At 39.3% G+C, this 22,024-nt stretch overlaps 1 protein-coding gene across 4 annotated transcripts in view; it reads left to right on the top strand.

The window, feature by feature from the left end:
• Positions 1-22,024, top strand: part of SH3D19 (SH3 domain containing 19) — a 168,494-nt gene that overhangs the window by 68,684 nt on the left and 77,786 nt on the right. For 2 of the 4 annotated variants that reach the window (XM_045798840.2, XM_045798839.2), the window contains exon 2: positions 15,802-15,841. In XM_045798840.2, coding sequence (XP_045654796.2) covers positions 15,802-15,841 — 40 coding nt within the window. Of the gene's footprint in view, positions 1-13,850; positions 14,044-15,414; positions 15,720-15,801; positions 15,842-22,024 lie in introns of those variants that run through there. The other 2 variants (XM_045798842.2, XM_045798843.2) reach the window with 2 other exon arrangements.

Below are 22,024 nucleotides of genomic sequence, written 5' to 3'. Positions count from 1 at the left end.
CAGAAATCACTTTATTTACCGCCATGTTGGTTTTGAGGGTCTGTGACATCAGTTCATACAGTTTGGCTCCCACATCATAATGGTATTCATGGAGGGAAATAGAAACAAGACATTGCTTTTTGCTTTTTTCATTTTTCCTTTTCCCTTTCTCCAGTTTATTTTTTCCTTATATAGTATAAAGTCTCACCTTTTTACTTACTATTTATTATACTTTTAAATTTGATCATAACAGAGTATGCTCTTAATTTAGATACAAAATGGTTTTTCTTACAAGTATTTGGACAGGAATTACTCAGGAAGTGTGCAAATTCTTGATTGCACGTTTATTTGCACTTAGTTGATTAGCATCATAAAGATTAAGGAGAAATAACCAGGGAGAGTCCTTTCCTTTTTACAATGCTGTCTGTTTCTGGGAAAGTGGAAGAGACGTTTGGGGTATTCTGTTCTCTCTGAATCTTTTTATAGTTTGTCTAATAGTCAGTATTCCTAGAATTATCAGTGTCTGTTACTATTATTATTGGAATAATATTCCAATTATTGGAATTATTGGAATTATTGTTGAGAAACTTTCTGCTTATTTTGTTTTCCCTCATGATTCCTACAGGTTTGTTAGTTGTACTGTCAATGCCAAATCTGTCTGTACCTGGGAGACTTTCTTACAGCTTTTTATTGGAAGATCATTTATCTTTTTTATTTCCCACATATCGTATTTAGGGATTAAGAATCTTATAGTCCTAGTTAAATACAGCCCCCTTTATTATTGAAGTCCTCATACTGGAGGCTTTATGTCTTAGGGAAATTCTATCAGCTGTCACCCAAGGGCATTAAAAACCATATAAAGTCATATAAAACCTATCCTTCTAAATATACCTTCTCCTTTATATTCCATTGCACTTTTTCCTTTTAACAAACAAAATTCTGACTTGTTAATGGAGATGTGATGTTTTCGTTTTCTTTCTCTGTTTATTTAAAAAGGCACATCAAGAATGTGCTGTTGTGAAAAGCCATCTTGGGCGTGGGATTGGAGTCAGATCGAGCTGAGTTGTAGTTCCAGATCTGCCCTTGTTGGTTAGTCTTGTGACCCTGGGCCGGTTACTTAACCTCGGGGAACTTCAGGCTCCACATTTTAAAATGGGAATAATTGCAGGGCTGTGACAGTTAGTGGATGCACATGGCACAGAGAATGGAAATGCACCTCTGATTATTACCATTACTTTTCAGTTTGGCATAGATCAGGTTGGCAGGCCAGTATATGAAATTCAGAAATATTTTTTCTTTTCTTTTCTTCCTCTCTTCTCTTCTCTTTTCTTTCTTTTTAAAGATTTATTTATTTGGGGTGGGGAAGGGGCAGAGGAAGAGAATCTCAAGCAGACTCCCTGCTGAGTGCGGAGCCTGCTACAGGGCTGGATTTCACCTCCCTGAGCTGAGATCATGACCTGAGCCGAAACTAAGAGTCAGACGCTTATCCAACTGAGCCACCCAGGCGCTCCTCGGTTAGAATATTTTAAATATTCTCTTCTATTCTCTAAATTCTCTTTCTTTTTGATCTAGAATTCATCATTCATTTTGGTCTTTCCCTCTTATATCATTGATTTTTCCTTAGATGTTTGCTTAGCATTAGTTGTAGGTACATGTTTGTGAATAAAAGGCTAAATTGGCTTTTCTCCAGAAATGTTTTCCTCTGAAGGACATAATTGTGTCAGTGGTGTTGGTGGGTTTTCCTGTAAGGGAGTTGGAAGATAAGCTCAGACCCTTAAAATTGCCAAGTTAAGGAAGTTGTTATTCTAGGGGTGAAATGTATCTAGAAATGGAGTGGTTCACTGTATTTCACCTGTAGGACCTGTCTCCTCTATCTCCCAACAACTTCTGGGTCTGAAGTTATTTTGAAATCCTAAATTACCCTAAACTGTACTCTCTTTCCCTCTCAAGTCGCTGGTCCTCCACAGGGACTCTCCCTAGGCAGATCACTAACTTTTTATGGGTAGCAGTTTTCTGCTTTTAGCTCAAAAGGGAAGCCTTGACTGTCTTCTGGGTGTAATTGGTTCTGGAACAGGCTGAACAGTGCTGAGGACCTGGATCTGGTGATCTGAATAGAGCTCTAATTAACTACCCTCATGGCTGTCCATGGGGCCAGTTTTCATTCTTGGACTCAGAAGGAGCTTGCTAGAGAGAACTCATGTTTAACCTCTGATGTCTTTGATATTGGTTTCAAATTTCTTAGGATGTTGAGTCATTGATTACTCTCATTCTTGTTTTGTTTCAGTGTTGTTATGGTCCTATTCAGGTTTTAATTTTTTATTGTCATTTCAATTTATAGGGAGAGGAGGTGGATGTAACCAGCCATCTTGAATGAGTCAAGTAAACATCTACATATGATTTTTCACTTTAGCCTCAAACCTGTCTCCATACTCTGTTGAACTCATAAATGTTAGTAGCATAAGATTATTGATAGTACTAAGTAGTGGATGTTATCCTAAACATGATATATTCCTGCCCATTGTCTCATCTTGCTTTGTTCCTAACCTCAGTTATTGGTAGCATATACCATGCACCATATCATTACTCCCGCTTCCTCCCTCAACACATACTGCCCATTCCCTGTCCTGTCTGTGTCCCCTCAGCCCTCCCACTTTCATTTCCTCCTACTCTGTCCTTACATCAAGCTTTCCACCTGGTTTACACTGTTGTTAGTGGTCTCTCTTCTTTTATCCTCCAGCCCTCCACCCCAGTCCATTCCACCAGGCTACCCTTTCTTCATTGCCTACAGAAAAGTACAAATGCTAACGTATAAAATTCATGAATTGCTCCAAATGATCCTTAATTAATGTTGTAATACCATCTCCCAGAATATTTTCCTCACACTCTGAGATCTACCTACAACTGGATTACTCAGTACTATCCCTCAGTTCTTTGTGCTTTCACCACTATTGTGTAGTATTTCTTTGTGCTTTCACTACTATTGTGTAGTATATAGTTCTCCTTAACTTAGATGCCTTTCTTCCCATATTTACTTTTCAAATTTTGCGAACTTAAAGTTATGCTCAAACCAAATGCTATCTGTTCTGGCGAGCCTTGAAGATTTCTTAGTCACAACTAAACCTTCCCTTATAGTCCAATATTTTAGTAGCTCCTGGGCATTTATGTATTTAATATTCACCATTTGATGATTCACTAGAAACCCTGTAAGTTCAAGTAATTTTCGTGTCAGCTGATGTTGGAATTTTTTATTCCTGCTGTAAGGCAAGTACAACAGTCCAAGTGGTTGATTAAACTGTAGTGAAAGTTGAAAATGCAGTTAACTCATGCTATACGGGTGTGCACAGGAAATACATAGATTTTGGTGGAATTGTTATTTGAGAGAGGTCTGGGAATTTGTGCAAATATTTTTGTTAAAGATTTTGTGGATTCTTAAAATTCTCATGACATATCAAAGGTTCTTCTGCATTTTTTGTACTCAGTGGTATGCATTAGAAATTGTTTGTTCTTGTGCCTCAATGTAGATTGTAAGTTTGTTGAATGTAGCTTTTGTTGTGTTCCGGGAGTACTCTACAGTCTCTCATCCTCCAAGACAGTCAGCATTACCTTTGATTCTTTTTTCTCTGGGCCAGAGCTGGGTAGACCAGAGAGGTCTGTACCTGAGCACGCTGAGCCAGAGAGTGGCTGAGGTTGATCTCACGCACCTGCCTCTGCAGATGTTTCATCCATGGCTCCATGGGAAGAAAACCTATAACGCCGTACTCGGGTTTCTGATAAAATAGAATTGGATCTGTACTTCATCTCCGTATTACTGAAAGTGTCCGCTGTTTCTCAGACCTGTTTTTTAATTGCTTGGGGTGCAAGGGTTAACCCAGGAATGATGCAGACAGACATATTTCAGATGTGTCAGTGAGTCTGGGTGTGGAGTAGTGTAGAAATCTTGAATAGTGGATGACAGGCAAACCCAAGATATCTGGAAGTCTGGTTTGCATAAATGACACATAGCTGCCCCAGAGCCAGTTTCTGGTATGTGGCTCACACTGCCCAGTGTTTGTATGTATGTTTTAGCTATCATTATCAAGAGTGGATTTTGTGTTGCAGTTAAAAGACGGCTAATTGTATTTGAAAAGAAAATCACCAATACCCAGATTGGCGTCATATAAAAATTTAATAATTATTTTAGGTCATTTTATTCTTTTCTAAAAATTGCACTCTGCAGGTACAGGAATTAACAAGCAATAGTATCATAATCTGTTTAATTTTATAATGGATTGTCCCTATCATCATGTACCTATATCCATACTCTGTCGAACCCATAAATTAAATGTTAGTAGCATAAGATTATTGATGGCACTAGGTAGTGAATTGGAGCTGTTCTCCCAGTGCAGGTATCTTGTCATAAGACACCCAAGGCAAAATCTTTTGTATTCTTAGGAATTTATGAAAGGGTGCTTGTTTTATGAAACTGAAGAAAACCTCAGAGACAGTTGGAAGGAATTTGAGGCCCTGGGTTCAGTCTCTAAACAACACACCATCTGATACTGACATACAAGTATGGCTTGTGGTGAACAGCATTTCTACACTCTTACCCTTGTAGTTCATCAAACAGGTGGGACCTCCAGCCTTCGATAGAGTGGAAAGAGCAGGGACTTTGGGATTCTTCAGATCCAGGTTTGAAAATTCATACTCCCTTTTTATTTAACTAGCTTCTCTGAGACTTTGCTTTCTCATCAATAAAGTGGAAAAGACTTGCATCGTGGGAATTCCATGAAGAGTAAACGAGACTATATTAGCATGCCTCTAACATAGTGAAGACTCAATGAATAATAGCTGTCATCATTGTCACTGTGCTGATCGCCATTTCTGAATTTATCTCAGCTGTGTTTTGTGACCTGGGAGCCACAGAAGGTGAATCCCTTGTGTAGTTTCCTGTGCTTCTTTGAAATAATTGCGTTTCTTTTTCCTCCCCTTAAACGGTGCATTTTTCATTACACAAATAGGGTGTTTTGTGAATTCTGCAACTCTGAAGCCGCACTTCAAAATGCTTTCATTCCAAATCAAAATTATTTGAAGCCTTTGCACGGTAATGTGTAATCTGTCTTCTCCGTGAATTATTAACAACTGCCCCCTCACACCCCCAAAAGGAACACCAGATGATACAAAGGCTTTTGTAGTTCATTCGGCTGCTTCCCAGTTCGCAGAGGTGAGAGGACTCCTACCAGGAGACTCAACGGTAGACACTTAGGTTGTTCCTACTGTGTGTAAGGTGCTCTGCCAGCCTTTACAAGGCATATAAAGGCCCTGTCTTGAAGGAACTTACAAAGTGGAAGCAATATGACCTAGATACAGAGAATTATAAGGTGATCCAACATGTGCTGATTGCTGACCGGTGCTAGGCACTGTGTGGGGGTGGGGGTGGGGGTTGGGGAAGCCTTCCTTCTGCCCGTGGGGAATCAAATAAGGCTTCAAAGCTGAAATGGCAGATGGGTCTCAGGTCTCCTCCTAGAGATCCCGTGTATCTTTAGAACTGTGAAAAATCATGGGGCGCCTGGGTGGCTCAGTCGTTAAGCGTCTGCCTTCGGCTCAGGGCGTGATCCTGGTGTTCTGGGATCGAGCCCCACATCGGGCTCCTCTGCTGGGAGCTTGCTCCTTCCTCTCCCACTCCGCCTGCTTGTGTTCCCTCTCTCGCTGGCTGTCTCTCTCTCTGTCAAATAAATAAATAAAATCTTAAAAAAAAAAAAAAGAACTGAAAAATCAGAACTGAACACTCACTTTGGAGGCATTCTGTACAGTTGAAGAATAGATGGAGACAATTGCGCATTCTCTTTGCTTGTGTCCCAGTCGCCTTTTGAAGGTGGTTTTACAGATGGAAGTTTGTTAATAAAGTGGAGAGGAAGGAGATGGGTGGGCTTGAATTTGCAAGATGCAATGTGGTGTTGTGCAGAGAATACATTCTCTGTCCCTAGGTGAGGTAATGTGGCAAGGCCAGATGTGGCTTTACCTTTACTTGATTAAAAGGAAAAAAAAAAATCATCATTCTAGATTAGAGACCAAGACTGCCCCACTGTGGATAAAAATCTGTTTGAGGACTCAGATCAGAAAAATCCTTACCTGTATAGGAAAGATTTGCACAGCCTAATGATCTTACATCAGAGTGAGGTGTATGGTAGTTGGAATAAAGGGATCTTCCCTTTTTTTTCCTGCTTCCCTGCAGATGAAGGAGTCTCTTGGTTAGAGTGGTTTCTGATAGTGGCTCATTTTGCAGAGACAGGTGTAAAAAGGTAAAACTTTGTTATAACGTCTGCGAATTAATCAACACTAAAGGAATAGGAGACCGTAAGAATGGGCCTTTTGCCCTTTAAAGGAAAAAAAAAATCCTTATTTTTACACTAACAGCTGAAAAAGCAACCTGTGGTTAGAGATGTTGTCTATCCTTTGACACCTGAAATAACAATTAAATAACAATTTTAGTCCTGTTTTCTGGATTTTTTTTTTAAGATTTAATTATTTGAGAGAGTGAGCAAGAGAGGGCATGAGCAGGGGCTCATGAGAGAAGCAGACTCCCCTGCTAAACAGGGAGCCCGATGCAGGACTCATCCCAGGACCCTGGGATCATGACCTGAGCTGAAGGAAGATAGATGCTTAACTGACTAAGCCACCCAGTCGCCCCGGTTTTTGGATTCTTGTAGAAGAAATCCATATTATCCTAAGATATAGAAGCAGATTTCAGTAATTTTATAAATATATATATTTATAACATATATTATAAATAGAAATATATATTATAATAAATATAAATATATATTATAAATAGAAATATTTTATCTATTTAGTTTTTTTTCTTTATATCACTCATTAATCCTCCTGAGGAAATTTATTTTAAAGTTCTTGGGTCTCAGAAAATGACTGCGAGGGCTTAATACCTGCAGGATGAACTAAGGATGGGGAAAGACTTCAAGGAATGGGGGGGGGGTGATTCGTGGTTGGCATAGTTTTCATCCTGAAGGGACTGCCTCTCTGCCTTTGAGTTCTCTTTCTCCTTTCTGCTGCTTACTTAGACCTTATTTATCACTTCTGTCAGAGGCTGCAGTTGGAAAATGAAGAAAAGTGAAAATCCAGATTTATTAATTTTTTTATAGTTGACCCTTGGTTCAAAAGGGTAAGAGGCTGGATGATTGGGTAAGAGGAGCTTTGGAAATTAATTATTAGTACAGTCCTGCCCTCTTGACCAGTAATAAGTGAGAGACAAAAAATTCCACAGAATCAAAAAATCCATACTGGACAAAGAATAATTAACCTTTTTGGATCATGTACTCACAGATTATGAACTCTATGAGTATTCTGTTTCCCTGATATTATCATCATAATAGTAAACATTTACTGAGCATTTATCCTTGTCAGCAATCATACTATGTCCTTTATATGTATTTCTTCATTTACTCCCTACTCCTCATTCAGCTTGATGAGATATGGGTATTGTTGTTATCCTCCTTTACAGATGTGGATACTGAGGCTTATAGTGCGTAAACATCTTGCTAATAAGGCCATTCAGGTAATAAATGGCGAAGCAAGAACTCAAAACAAAGCTGTCTGACCTAGACTGCTTGCACTTAACCTCTGTCTGGGTTGTCACACTGAAATATTTATCGATTTCCCATTAGGGGTATGATCCAGTAGTAGATACCTGGAGCCACTAAAAGTGCACTCATCTCTGTGGAACACGTAATTCTGAGATGCACAAATTAACCTAAACAATGGCAAAACCAAAGATAAATAAGTGAGGTGAATATAGAAAGGACATTTAATATAATCTTAAAAGATCAGGGCTTGACCTGATAGGATTGGAAACGCTACTCTCCTTTGCGTTTGGATCCTGTGCCTGGCCCATACCGGGAGGAGTTGAGTTCAGTAGAGACAGACCACCTGCTTATCCAGCATGGGTCTGGCCACGGAGCTACACATACCAAGCTCTGTGTAAGGGACTTGGTTTTCCAGGGGAGTGGAGGGTGATGAGAAGATCACACTGTGTGCCAGGATACCACATACCAAATATGATTTTGTAAGAAATGTTTTATCCTCAAATTAGTTTGGGAAATGCTGTGTTAAACAAAGTTAAACAAATTTTTTTTTTAGTTGCAAGATTTCTCAGAGCCTTTAAGATACTAATATGTGTTGTGACTATCCAAGAGGTTATTATAATTTGGGAAACACTGAAAGAAATGCCTGATATTGAGTCACTTTCCCAGGTTACCTTTCTTGTAGCATATCTTATTCTAGGTAAAATTTATGACTCCTTTAGAAAAACTCTTAGGAATGACCTCATGTTTTGATTATGGGTCTAATATTTTTAATTTGGTAGTTGGGGGAATAGAGATTCAAATTTAACTAAAAGGTCTTTTTGTCCCTCTTTGAATCACAAGTTTCACTTGCTGAAAACTTGTGATTTTGTACCAAAGAAAGGTCTGAGAGTAATTATTAAGAGAATCATTAGGGGGGCGCCTGGGTGGCACAGCGGTTAAGCGTCTGCCTTCGGCTCAGGGCGTGATCCCGGCGATCTGGGATCGAGCCCCACATCAGGCTCTTCTGCTATGAGCCTGCTTCTTCCTCTCCCCCTCCCCCTGCTTGTGTTCCCTCTCTCGCTGGCTGTCTCTATCTCTGTCGAATAAATAAATAAAATCTTTAAAAAAAAAAAAAAAGAGAATCATTAGGGAGCCTGAGATGGAAACAGCAAGGAGAGTTGATGGCACCCTGTTCCTCAGCCTGCTTCCATTTCTCCTGCCCTCATCACCTTGCTCCCAGGACCTGAGTGGCACTGGTAAAATGTCCATCTTCCTAAGGTTTCTACCAAATGCACCTTGGGGTGAAGAGGGGCAGTGTAGATGGTGGCTCTGATTTTTCATCTCTTTGTAACTACTAACTTAAAAAGCCTGGTTCAATGGAGAGTTGAACTCAATAATCAAAGCGATTCAGTTGAACCATTTTCAAGAAAAATCATTTTAAAAGTAGCAGTCTCTTTGCCAAATAGGTGATTCTTCTTCGAGTTTAAAGGTGCTGTAGTTTTTTCTCCTATGTATGGTTTGGTTTGGTGAGAGCTACTTGAGACAAGAGTAGAGCAAATGTGGGTCATTAAGGGCAGAGGTGACTCTTGAATCACTACTGTGTTTATAAAAAGTAAAAAAGAATGTATGGGCATTCTTAGGAAGATACATTTTTCACCAGTAAAGATGTCACTGAACGAGCTATAGCCTAAATGAGAGGGCAGAAAGGGCATTGGACATTACCATTATCAACAAACATTTACAGAGGGCTGACTGTGAAGCAGAGTTTAAATTAAAGTCCTGCTGGGTCAGTTAGTAGAGCATGCTACTCTTGATCTTGGGGACATGAGTTCAAGGCCCCCCCCCCCCCAAGTGAGCACAGAGCTCACTTAAAAAGAAAAAAAAGAGTCCTGTCTTCATCAGACACACTGATTAGAGAAGGGGATAGACACATGCCTGAAATCTTAAGTAATAAGACATGTATGTTAGTGGCCAGTGAGTGATACAGATGGTATGAGAATTCAGATAGGATGTGGTAGGCAGAATAATGTTGCCACCTCAAAGATGTCCATGTCTTAAACCCTGGAACCTCTGAAGATGTTACATTGCATGGAAAGAGGAATTAGGGTTGCTAATCAACTGACCTTGATATAAACAGGTAATTTTGGATGATCCTGGTGGGCCCGGTATAATCCTAAAGGTCCTTAAAGTGGAAAAGGGACGCAGAAGAGGCAGAGTGAGAGAGAAAGACGTAAAGATGCTACATTGTTGGAGGAAGGGGCCACAACCCAAGGAATGCAGGTGACCTTGAGAAGTTAGAAAAGACAAGGAGAAGCAGATTTCACTTTGAGCCCCCAGAAGAAATGTAGCCCTGCAGACAGTTTGACTTTTAGCCTAATGAGACCTGTTTTGACTGCTGGCCACTAGAACTAGAAGAGTCAGTTTTTGTTGTTTTAAGCCACTGAGTTTGTGGTAATTTGTTGCAGCAGCAAGAGGAAACTGAATACAAGGATGCTGAAAAGAAAGAGGAGTCAGGGACAGTTTCATGAAGAAGGTGGTTTTTGAGCCAGGCACTAAAGACAGTTAAGAGTAGTCAGACCAGGGTCACAGAATTTATGTTCCAGGTACTAAGCTAAGTTCTTTATACCTTTAATTCATTCATCCTCAAAAAAGCTCTGTCAGGATAGCATTCTTCCCTAATGTGTAGATGAGAAAACCTAGGTTTGGAGAGACTAAGTAACTTGGGCCATCACCACAGGGCAGGACCAGTCACAAACCACTAGTAAATAGCTGGCCTTTTAACAAGATGGCAGCTGACATCTATTGAGTGCTTACTTTGCACAGGCAAAGTGCTGAGGATGTCATGTCATTAGCTCATGTAGTCCTCTTAGACTCTAAGCATGAGGTGATTTGTAATTTTTCTGAGGCACAGATTTGGCTGGCCGGCAGGATGGCTGGTTTGGAGGATAAGAGACTAGAACCAGAAAATCCAGTCAAGACGCAACAATCCTGACAAATGCTGATCAGAACATAAAATACAGGTAAAGACAGTAGGCATGGGAAGGAGAGAACAGATTCCAGAGACAATCTGCTTTGTTGAAACATAATTTCCTTTTTGAAAAAACCTCCTCCCTCTCTAGCTTCTCCCTCCCTGTGTGATTAGGGTGCTGCACTTTAATGAGTAGACATTTTAGAATTAATAACAGGTGTCAGTATTGACAGTGCTATAGACTAAATTTTTCCACTTACCCACAGAAGCATGGGTAGCAGTCACATAAACTCTGTAATATGCCTTCTGATGTGCTAACTCACAGATACTGTCTTTAATTTCTTGGTGGTATAGTAACTGTCTTAAGTTCAGCAACAGCAAATGTATATTTATTGACAACCTACCATTTGAAAGAGCAATATACTTGGGTGCCTGTGTGGCTCAGTTGGTTAGGCATCCAACTCTTGGTTTCTGCTCAGGTCATGATTGCAGGGTCGTAGTAGATAGAGCCCCGTTTTGGGCTCCCGGCTCAGTGGGCTTGTGCTCATACTCGAGCTCTCTCTCTGTCTCTCAAATAAATAAATAAATAAATAAAATCTTTAAAAAAAAAATAAAGATGAAAGAGCAACATACTGTTTACTGTGGGTGTCTCAAAAATGAAAGTCGACTTGGAGACATATCTGAACAAGGGTGGTGAAATGAGCTAGGAGGAGGAGGTGAATAAGTGTTAGTGTCAGTAATTTTGTAGAATGAACCTAGCTTCTTTTCAAGTAGACATATATTTGCAGTTTTCTTTGCCTAAATAAAAGAACCATTTAAAGACTTTAATAAAGCCTCTGAAAACTCTGATCTCATATAGGTACAATTCCATCCATGAGCTATTTGAGTGGAACTACTTTCCCAATCGTTCCAGGAGTCACCAAAGTAAGATTCATGATCCATGAATTTCCTCCTCAACCCCCCTCCCCCAGTCTGCCTTCAGCTCAGGTTATGATCCGAGGGTCCTGGGATTGAGCCCCACAGGGAGCCTGCTTCTCCCTTTCCCTTTACTATTCCCCCTGCTTGTGCTCTCTTGCTCTCTCTGTCAAATAAATAAATAAAATCTTTTAAAAAAATACTGAATGGCACAACGCATTTATGTAGGATTGATCCATTTTTAAAAAGTAACATATACTATATACTCCCAAGCTGGAATTTGATGGTAATGCTTGGAAGTATGGTACAGAATCCCTTCATAGGTGATACTAATTTTAAAGATAATATCTCATTTTAATACTCCAATATGAGGTACAAGGCAGATTCCATTATACCACTTCCTACTCTATTGTGCATATGTCTGTGTGTATTCATTCATGTAGACTTGAGTCTTCCCACTGATTTCAAAGAATGATTTAGGGCTTTTCACTGCCGACTTGAGTTAGTAGTCTAAGTTCCCTACCCAATGTGGTTTGATTTTCTGTCCAGTTAAGTGATCAAAGCCAAATCCTCAAAGCCTGAATGTCTTACCGTGGATTCTAATAAGTTCTAAGTTGGCCATTCTTCACAGTTTTAATCAAAGCAAAGGATGACATTTGCATTTTTGTCATCTTCGTTTCAAAGTGTTTGTCGTATTATTAGATTCAGAATCACCCTGAATGGTTACACATCAGTAGACTCTGCCTAGTTATTCCCGAAAAGCTGTCCCTGCCAGAACAGGGGCCCATTTCTACCTCAATGGAATATCACCTAAATACATAAACATTGGATTCATGTATGTCCAGATTACTGAGAACCAGAAGTCATCATGGCAGGAAATTTGGGGTAAACTGGAGTTCTCCTACAGAGTCACCAACCCATGATAGCTTCCTCTCACTCTCCTGATCTCAGTCCCCTTGATGTGTCCTGGGTTCCCCCATTTCCTCCTTTACATCTCCCAGTAACATTTACGCTCACATGCCAGCAGCACCCCGGCACCAGTTCTGCCTCATGTTCTGCTTTTGTTCTGTTTGTGGGGTATTCTTCCATTTCCTCAACTGGCTTTATTAACCAGGACACACGGATGAGTAGGAACAGGGAATGCAAGCATGTTTTCTTTTTCTTTCTCCTGCCTTTCTGTGTGTGTGTGTGTGTGTGTGTGTGTGTGTGTGTGTGTGTGTATGAGTGTATGAGAGACATACACCTACAGAACCAGCAGACGTTTACATAGCTCTCCAGCCATGCTGACCTTCACAATGAGAGTGTCCTGCTGATCTTTGAGTGACTGACACCATCATGCACTGCATGGTGGGCGCCCCTGGAGTTGCTGCCCATTTGTTGTGGCTAATGCACTATTTGGCAACTAAATTTTAGAGTTAGAGCATTCTTACTTTTTAATAACTTTTTTTCATACAAATGGTGTGATTTTGGTCTCGTAGGTTATTCGTATGATTCCTAAGTATGTAAAAGTTCAGGAAGCCTTTGCAAGTACATTCTTTCTGAATTATTTAAAAATTAGAAACTCTGAAAAAAAATGGGGGGTATATGCCAAAGAGTGTTTGATTTGAAATAAATAAAATCCATATGCTTAAAGCACTATATGTAGTCAAGATGAAATTTCCATATTTGCTATGGATCTGTTCTCATTTTTCTTAAGAGAGTTCTGTCCAAATGTTTTATTATTGTTGGCAAGATCCAGATCCCGAATCTGCCCTCAGTGCTTTGTTTTGTTCAGTCTTGGATTTTGGATCAAAATAATAACCATTTATTAATTTGCCAGAAATTCTGCATCCCGACTCGTGTTATTTCTTCACAATTGCACAATCGTCTTGGCTGTCATGAAAATTACTTTGCTTAAAATAAGTATAGAAAAATTAGTGTAGACAGATACACACGTACACAACAGACACGTACTACTTATGTATGTATTTAAGCTAAAAGATAGCTTATGGGAAAATGTGAAACCCTGTTGTTTCTACACTTCGAGAAAAAAATATTAAGACAAGAATATGTGTTTTAATTTGTTTTCCATTGTCAAGAGCCTGGATGTGGGGGATATTGCGAGTAACGGATAATTTACCCTTCTCCCCAGATTATCAAATATATGGGTCTTAGGAGTGTTGCAAAGTGTATATTTGCATAGGAATATAACACTGAGGGAATTTGGGAGGGAATGTTTAAAATGTCTTCCAACAGATTATCAACTAGTTCGATAGAGAAGTACCGTGGGGAGGCATTTATATCTCCTTAGAGCACAAAGTATGAAATGACTGTAGAATTTCCTGTTTTAACCAAGAATGAGAGAGAGCTATGAGCCATTCACTTCCTGAGTGGACACATTCCAGCTGTGCAGACTGGTCATAGCACATCTGCCAATCAGAACAGGCCCCGGAGGGAAGCCCTCAGATGCTGAGTCTTGTTTACATGCATCGTGACTCTGTTTCTCCCCTCCTCCTGTGTGTTGTACCACTAGGGAGATTTGTGGGGGAATTCGCTATTACATGCCTAAGTAAAGTCTACGAAACTAGGATCCCAGCCACATCAAATGGTATCCCGGACAGATTTTTAGCTCATCTTTAGCCACAGGTAAGAGTTGTTGCTTTGTTCTATGAGGATAGCTGATCTGCATCCAGTTTCCAGCCTTGTTTTGAGGTATTTTCTTCTCATGAGCAAAACTAGCAGCCTAAAGCTGAAGAGGAACGTTAGAAAAAAGTGATTAAAATGTGCGCTGTCTTGCTATGACTTTAAACTTTTAGTGCTCCACAAGTGAGAAACCATGATGTTTTATTTGAGGGAGTGTAAAACGAAGTTAAATTAAAACAAAAGCTTGAAAAGGGGCAGTAATACTAGGTCACTGTGGGGAGAAACAGGAACCAGAAGCATATTAACATTGTGCATTTCAGAGAGCAGTGTATCTAAACAAACATGTTTTATTATGAATCTTCCTCCTTTTTCGTCTTTCAGAAAACATACTTCCTGTGTACTAACTCCTTGGTTTCAGAAAACATTTATTTTTCATTATGAATCTATTCAAAAAGAACTGATAATAAATATTTAACTGTGTAAATCCTATGCCTTTTCTTCCATAATTCTCCCCAGAAGTTTTATAGTATGTTTTTAGTATCTTTATGCTGCTCCACGAGCAATAAAATTAAGGGGCAAAAAAAAAAAAAAAAGAATTCCTGGCCAATCTTTGTTTTGCCATTAAATTCTGTATTATTAGTATTAATTCAGAAGATACTTTAGAAAACTGTATTTTATTAACACTGCATAGTATTTTTAAAAAGTCATTGCGTAGGATTTTATTGTGGCTTACACATTGCTTTCTGTTGTTAGTTTTTCCGTAACATTGAGACCTTTTCACTTTTTTTATTCTTAAGCATGTACTGAAAAAATTATTTGGAATAGAAAAAAAAAAGACAACCTAGGGACTTTGTAGTTCTTTCTCTTATATATAATAGTCTTCAGGTTGATAACAGCATTTTACAGCAGCCTCCAAAGAGGCACATGTGAAAACTTCAAGCAGCCCTGCCCTTGTCTCTTACCCTATGGCAGAATTTCTCAACGTCAGCAGTATTGATGTTTTGAGTGACATAATTCTTTGTTGTAGGCTGCATTGTAGGACGTTTAACAGCATCACTGGTCTCTGTAGCTACTAGATACCAGTAGCTCCTTCTTCCCCAGTTGTGACAATCAAAAATGTCTCCAGGCATTGTCAAGTGTCCCCTGGGGAAGGGGGAGTAAAATTGCTCCTGGTCAAGAACCACCTCCCTCTATGTAGCACATTAGACCTAATTATCGGTGAAACGTTGAAATCCAACTTCTGAAAAATTCTGGGCAATAGAGAGTTAAGGATGAGGCTGTATGGGTCTTAGGGTGTTTGCAGATGTTGCTGTAGCTGACTGCTCATTTTTTCCCCCCTCCCTATCCTGTTGGAAGCTTTTGCCAGCCATGATTCATGGAATGATTTTTTTGAGCTGAGTAATCTGTGGCTTTTCAGTTTCCTTACTTCTTTCCTTAGCTAAATTTGTTTGGGTTTTAGCATAGTGTTTAAAACAGCAAAGATCTTTGAAAATGAAATAATGTGTGTAATGATATACTTTCCAAGTAGATGATTGTAACAAACCGTAAAAACTTTCCGTGCCGGTCTTTTTGTATATCCTTTGTACCTCTTCTGTCAGACAAATCCTTTCAACTCTGATGAAGAGCCTCATACAGGGGAAGACACAGCAACCTTTGAACAGTCCTTTGTGAAATCTATGGTATGGCAGCTGGTATTTAAGAAGTTCTTTTCCAGCGCTTCTGAAGAGTATTTTGACATGTAGCTGTCTCCTTTCTTTACAGATCGCAACGAACGAAATAAACCAGAGCATCGTTCTTCAAGGTATGAGTTTATGGTTTTTAATAATTCTGTGTAACACTTCTCATTTGGAAAATATTTGGAGGCAGTGCAAATATCCCTTATAGAGTTGCTGTATATTTGAATCTTCTGTGGCATTCAGAAAAGCTTCACAAGGGAAATACTGTTTATTTTCTGAACAAAAATTCTTTATGAAATTATTGACGACCTGAAAGACATATCTTCCTTGTGAATTCCTATCAGTGACAGCTAAATCTTTACCAAAAAAAAGAAAATCCCTATTTCCTTCCTTTGGTGGTTTTCTTCCCCTTTCTTTGACCGATATTTTTATAAATATGTATTTCTTTTTTCCTAATCATAAAACTCACATGGGCTCACTGTAGAAATATTTTAAATATTTTTTTAATATAAAGCATTAAAAAACAAAGCAAAACAGCCTGTCTTCCATTAGCTAGAGATGGCTGGTTACCGCTAAAGTTTGATGTAATTGTTCTAGTTTTTCTCAGTATATATGTATTCCAGTCGAATTCTTTAAGTTCTTGTTAAATAGATTCAAAGGCCAGGAAGGCTGTTTCACTTAAGCCCCTCACTCACACTGTCTGAGCATGTATTTTACTGGACCTTCACCAGCACTGAAGAATATTTTTTAAAATACTTGTCAAACTTACAGGTGGAAAATAATCTGACTTCTACTCCTATGCAAGAATGATAGGCCTGTGTTCGATTTTTTTTTTTTTTTTTTTTTGCCTAGTTCTGTGAAGGACCATAATTCCTTTAATATTATTTTCACCTTATTTCACAGTCCACCCCTTTTACTTTGCATTTTGTGTTGTGGGAACCGATAAAATGGTAATAATGCATTCACTGGGTTGGAAAACCAAACCCTGATGCTTTTTCAAGGTATCAAACCCAGTATACATTGACCTCAAATGAATAAAAATACAAAGTCTATGAAAACTCCATTTGTCAATCAAAATAAGTCAGTGAGGCCTAATCTGGGAGAAAAATACAGTGGAATATTTGGAATGTAAGGCTGATTTTTTTTTTCCGGGTGTAATTCACATACATTAAAATTCACTCTTGGTGTATGTTTCTATGAGTGTTGACAAATATAGTTATGTAACCATCACCACAATCAGAAAAGTCTGTAAGACTGATGTTTTTTTTTAAGATTTTATTTATTTATTTGACAGAGAGAGAGACAGCCAGCGAGAGAGGGAACACAAGCAGGGGGAGTGGGAGAGGAAGAAGCAGGCTCATAGCGGGGGAGCCTGATGTGGGGCTCGATCCCATAACGCCGGGATCACGCCCTGAGCCGAAGGCAGACGCTTAACCGCTGTGCCACCCAGGCGCCTCTGTAAGACTGATTTTTTAATACTTAAAAATAATAATAGAAAAAAAGGCAGTGTAATAGACAAGACTTTAACTGTGAATGGCATAAAGTTGGAATGGTAAAAAAACACTTTGTGTGATAAAATCAGTATCCATAAGACACTGAAGGTTTGGTAAATCAGGCAATATAAGTTTTAATTGGAACAAATGTAAATCCTTACACTTAGGTCTGAAAGACCAATGGAACATAAGGAGGTAAGGGAGTTGTAACTTAACAGTATGTTTGAAAAAGTCTTGAGGATTTAGTTCTTTGTAAATTTGTCATAAATCAAAAATTTTGTGTCATTGCCTCCACCTCCCCCCAAAATGTCAGCATCAGTTTAATTATACTAAAAGAAATAGAATGTCCAATAAAAGAAAAGTAATAGCTCTAGACCATACTTTTTGATATTGTATCCAATTTTGGATCCACAAGGCCTTGAAAAATTGAAGTATGCACTTGATATATATTGATATCACTTGAGGAACTTAACAAAATCAAAAACAGAGTCCCATGCTCCACTCCAGAGATTCTTATTCAGTAAGTATAGGGTGAGTGGGTCCTGGGAATCTGTATAGTAAAGAAGTCCCTCAGTGATTCCGATGTATAGCCAGGTTGGGAACCAGTGGAATAGAAGACAGCAGCTGAGTTGGGACAGGGAATATGAAAGAGAAAAGTAGGGTGGAAATCAAAGTTAAATCACAGGAAGACTTAATGTAAGGGGTTTGGTGAATTTAGCCTAGGTGTGGAAGTTTGGGGAGGTATATGGGACAGAAGTAACTGGCTTTGAGGCCCTGAAGGCTAGTATGTAGAAGACATTAGCAAACTTGTTCCCCCTAAAGGCTAGTCTCCACCACCAGAAACCAGGGATCCCTGCAGGAATGGCTAATTGCAGCTCTGGGGAGGGGAAGATACACGTGGGCCTGGACTCATGCTGTGACAGAAAGATGGGAAATGTTCAACTAATGGGTTGTATCAAAAAGGCCTAGGAGGCAGTTTCAGGAACCTCCTACTGGCCAAATCTGGGACAATTTGAGTATCAAAAAAATTTTCAAATGATAATCGATTCTAACACATGGGAGTTTTAAAAATCCATGCAGAAGAGCTCATAGAATCAGAAAGTCATCATTTTATAATTCTTAGTATAATAGTTGATTCAGGCAAGGATCATCGAGTGGCTACAAAAAGTTGTTGGACAAATATTCACACTGCCTTAAAATTATTTTTAATTACAAAGGGGGAAATGTAACTTTTCAGTGAATAGATCTGGGGATCTCATTCTTAATCAGGTGGTCAACTAATATATCATCACTAGTGAGATATCCTGACAGCAGGTGTCTCCACATAGTGCATTAGCAGTACATACAGGTATCACTTATGTAGTACTAGTCCCGACAGAAACAGATAATGTAATAAAAATACCAAAAGGCTTAAAAAAATTCTAGAATAAAAGAGACTGAATTTTTCTTTAATCTGGAATTTTAAAATCCAGATTTTTAAAAAGGTGCTTTGGGGATAATTATGAAATTTAAATATGAATTTTATTTTGGATAATATCTTATTAATAAAACTTTTCTTAGGTATGTAATAGAAATGCTGTTATGTGTGAAAATATTCTTACTCTTAGGAGATACACACAAAAGTAATAGAGGTGATGCAGTCTTTTTTTTTTCTTTTTTTTTTAAAAGATTTTATTTATTGGGCAGAGACACAGCAAAAGAGGGAACACAGGCAGGGGAAGTGGGAGAGGGAGAAGCAGGCTTCCCGCTGAGCAGGGAGCCTGACTCGGGGCTGATCCCAGGACCCTGGGATCATGACCTGAGCCAAAGGCAGACACTTAACTACTGAGCCACCCAGGCGCCCCGAGGTGATGCAGTCTTATGTTTGCTAAATAATCCTCAAATGATTCCTGAGGGAAAAAAAAGCAAGAGGTAAAGCCGCAAGTAGGGGAAAATATTAATAATTGGTGAATAGATGAAAAGCATATGGGTGTTAATTGTGCTGTTCCCTCTATAGACCTGAAATTGCAAAATAAAAAGTAGCCGTGGAAGCGACTGTTCTGTGTTCCGTTGAGTCCCAGAGGGCGGAATGTGCGTCCGTGGGCGGAAGTTGAGGGGTTGTATTTCTGCACAATGTGAGGAAGGATTGCCTAACATAGCTGGTCAAAGATGGAGCGGGTTACTCTGTGACGGAGCATTGCCAAGAAAAAAGCTAGATAAGCTAGTGCTGGGAATAGAAAGATTCACACATTGCTAATTACTATTCTAGATGGTTCCAGCCCCTTGCTCATTCAGCAGCTAATGGGTGTTTGTGGAGAGGCCCTCATCTGGGCTTGCGGTACCATAGAAAACAAGAAAATGTCTCCAGCAGGATGGAGCATAGAGCGCCCGTAGTCTGGATACTCCCAATCTCACAGAACCTGTTTACTGTAAAGGCAGGCTCCCAGTCTCCATCGTTGTACTTCGGGCAATTCTTGTGGTACTCTTGAGGTTATTTGGAAAGTATTTTATCTTTGACCTCTATTTTATACCATCAGATTCTCAAGGACTGTGCTACTAGTCTTGGTAACCTTAGCACTAAGTATAGTGCCTGGTCCATGATAAGCACTTAATAACTAAATGTTGAATAAATGCCAGTTATAGTTCAAAGAGAGAAAGGAAATGCCAGTGTTCTTCTTTTGCAAATTGGGAGGGATCTGACTCTCAAAAGCTAGCCTGTAGCTGTTATTGACTGTTTAAGTATAGCAAGGAGTAATGCCCTAATAAGAAAGGAGAAATGTTTTTGCAGGAAAGGCCATTGTTTTCTGGGCAGGGTGTCTGCTGAGATTGGCAGTGACCTGTTCTCCCGGTGCCATTCTCAGCCGAGCGGGGATACCTCACCAGGCCTGCAGTGCGTCAGGCCGATTAATACCTGCTGCATCCACCGAATGGAAAGAAGAGGAGATAAACAAAAGTCACTTAATTTTGGTATTTTTGTTGGTTCTCCTCAGGCCACTCACTCGGCAGCAAGAATGATGGGCTGAACGCCCAGCAAGGATGAGACAGATGCATTTCTTTTGTTTGTATTTTTATAAGGCCAGACGCTCCTATAGCTTTCCCAGTGAGAAGTGAATAAATCTCGGATGTATGCTTTTCATTTCATGCCTAAAGAAGGAAAGCATAACTCTTGTCAAGTTAAAGGAGGAGTTTTATCAGGTATAGGTCAACACTAAGACCTCAGGCTAAAAAATATTGCTTAAGCGTCTGTAAGAGGTTTGCTGGGTGCTTTTTGGTTGTTTGTTTTGATGTTGGCATTTAAAAATTTGCTTATTGCTGATTGAGCTCTTTTGAAGTCAAAAAATACTGAATTCTTGTCTTTGCCTTGTTAGTTTAAATACACCATTTACCAAATTGACATCCCATGGAACATTCTTAGGTAGGATGTTAATCAGTATACAAGAAGTAAGTACTCATGCGCAAAAAAGTCTGTGAAATGGTGATTTAAAACAAAATTAGACATATTTCTTTGCTGGGATTCCATTAAGAGTCTTTGATACACAAAAGTGCATTATAAAACTCCAAGTGAGAGATTTACTATACAGGATTTAAAAAAATTTTTTTTAATTGTAACTTCCTTTCCCAGACACACAGCTGTTAATAACATCTAGGAAAATGTGCTATGAAATGACAGTTTGGGAAACTAATTGAGAGGGAAGTAGGAGCTAAAGATAATAAAGAAAGTTAAGCCCTGTGGCTGTCAGTGCCAGGAATGGAGAATTAGGAGCTCTTTTTGCACCCTACCAGCTCTGAATAGTAGATCCCAATGACTTATGGGGGCTGAGAAACCCGCTACTTTGTCTTAAATGTTTTACCTACCACAGGGAAATAATTTACAGCAGCCAAAAAAAAAAAAAAAAAAAAAAAAAAAAAAAGTATTGAAATGAGAACCCTAAATCTACTTATTAAAAATTATCACTTGAATCTTTGTCTTCTTAAAGCCTCTGAAAACCACCTGTTACAATCCCCTTTGAAACCTATTAATAAAATTCAATGAAATTTCAGGAAAAATCACAAAAAAATTGTTGGAACTCAACAAAATGACTCTGAAATTTATAAGGAACACCAAGAATAACCAAGGCACTTTTGAAGTTCAGAGGGGAAGGTGGACCCCTGCAAGTAATTAAGACAGTGTTTTGTCAGCAAACATAAGAACAGGTCAAGGAAACAGAAGAGAGTCCACAACAGACATAGGTGGATACATACCTTTCTAGAGGCAGCATTCAGATTGGGGGTGAGGGGGCGGGGTGGACATGTCCGCAAATGGTCTAGCAACAACTGACAGTCCATATTTTTAAAAATGCAGATGGAATTTGTTTTATCATACGAGGTAGAATCTTAATATGTAGAAGTCCAAAATTGAAACTGAAACATTTTAAAGAAATATATGAGAATATCTTTATGACTTTGGGGTAGGGAATGAATTCTTTTTTTTTTTTTTTTTTTAAAGATTTTATTTATTTATTTGACAGAGATAGAGACAGCCAGCGAGAGAGGGAACACAAGCAGGGGGAGTGGGAGAGGAAGAAGCAGGCTCATAGCGGAGGAGCCTGATGTGGGGCTCGATCCCATAACGCCAGGATCACGCCCTGAGCCGAAGGCAGACGCTCAACCGCTGTGCCACCCAGGCGCCCCTAGGGAATGAATTCTTAAACAAGGTTCAACAAATACCACAAAGAAGATTGTTAAATTTAACTATGTGCGAGCTTAAATGAGCAGTGGGGAGGGGCAGAGGGAGAGGGAGAGAAAGGGAGAAGCAGGCTCCCTGCTAAGCGAGGATCCCGATTTGGGGCTCAATCC

The sequence above is a fragment of the Ursus americanus genome, chromosome 13 (assembly GCF_024610735.1).
Source record: "Ursus americanus isolate L20-20 chromosome 13, mUrsAme1.1.p, whole genome shotgun sequence".
In the NCBI taxonomy this organism is placed as follows: Eukaryota; Metazoa; Chordata; class Mammalia; order Carnivora; family Ursidae; genus Ursus; species Ursus americanus.
The sequence above is the reverse complement of the archived record's forward strand: the minus strand, read 5'-3'. Positions and strand labels throughout refer to the sequence as shown.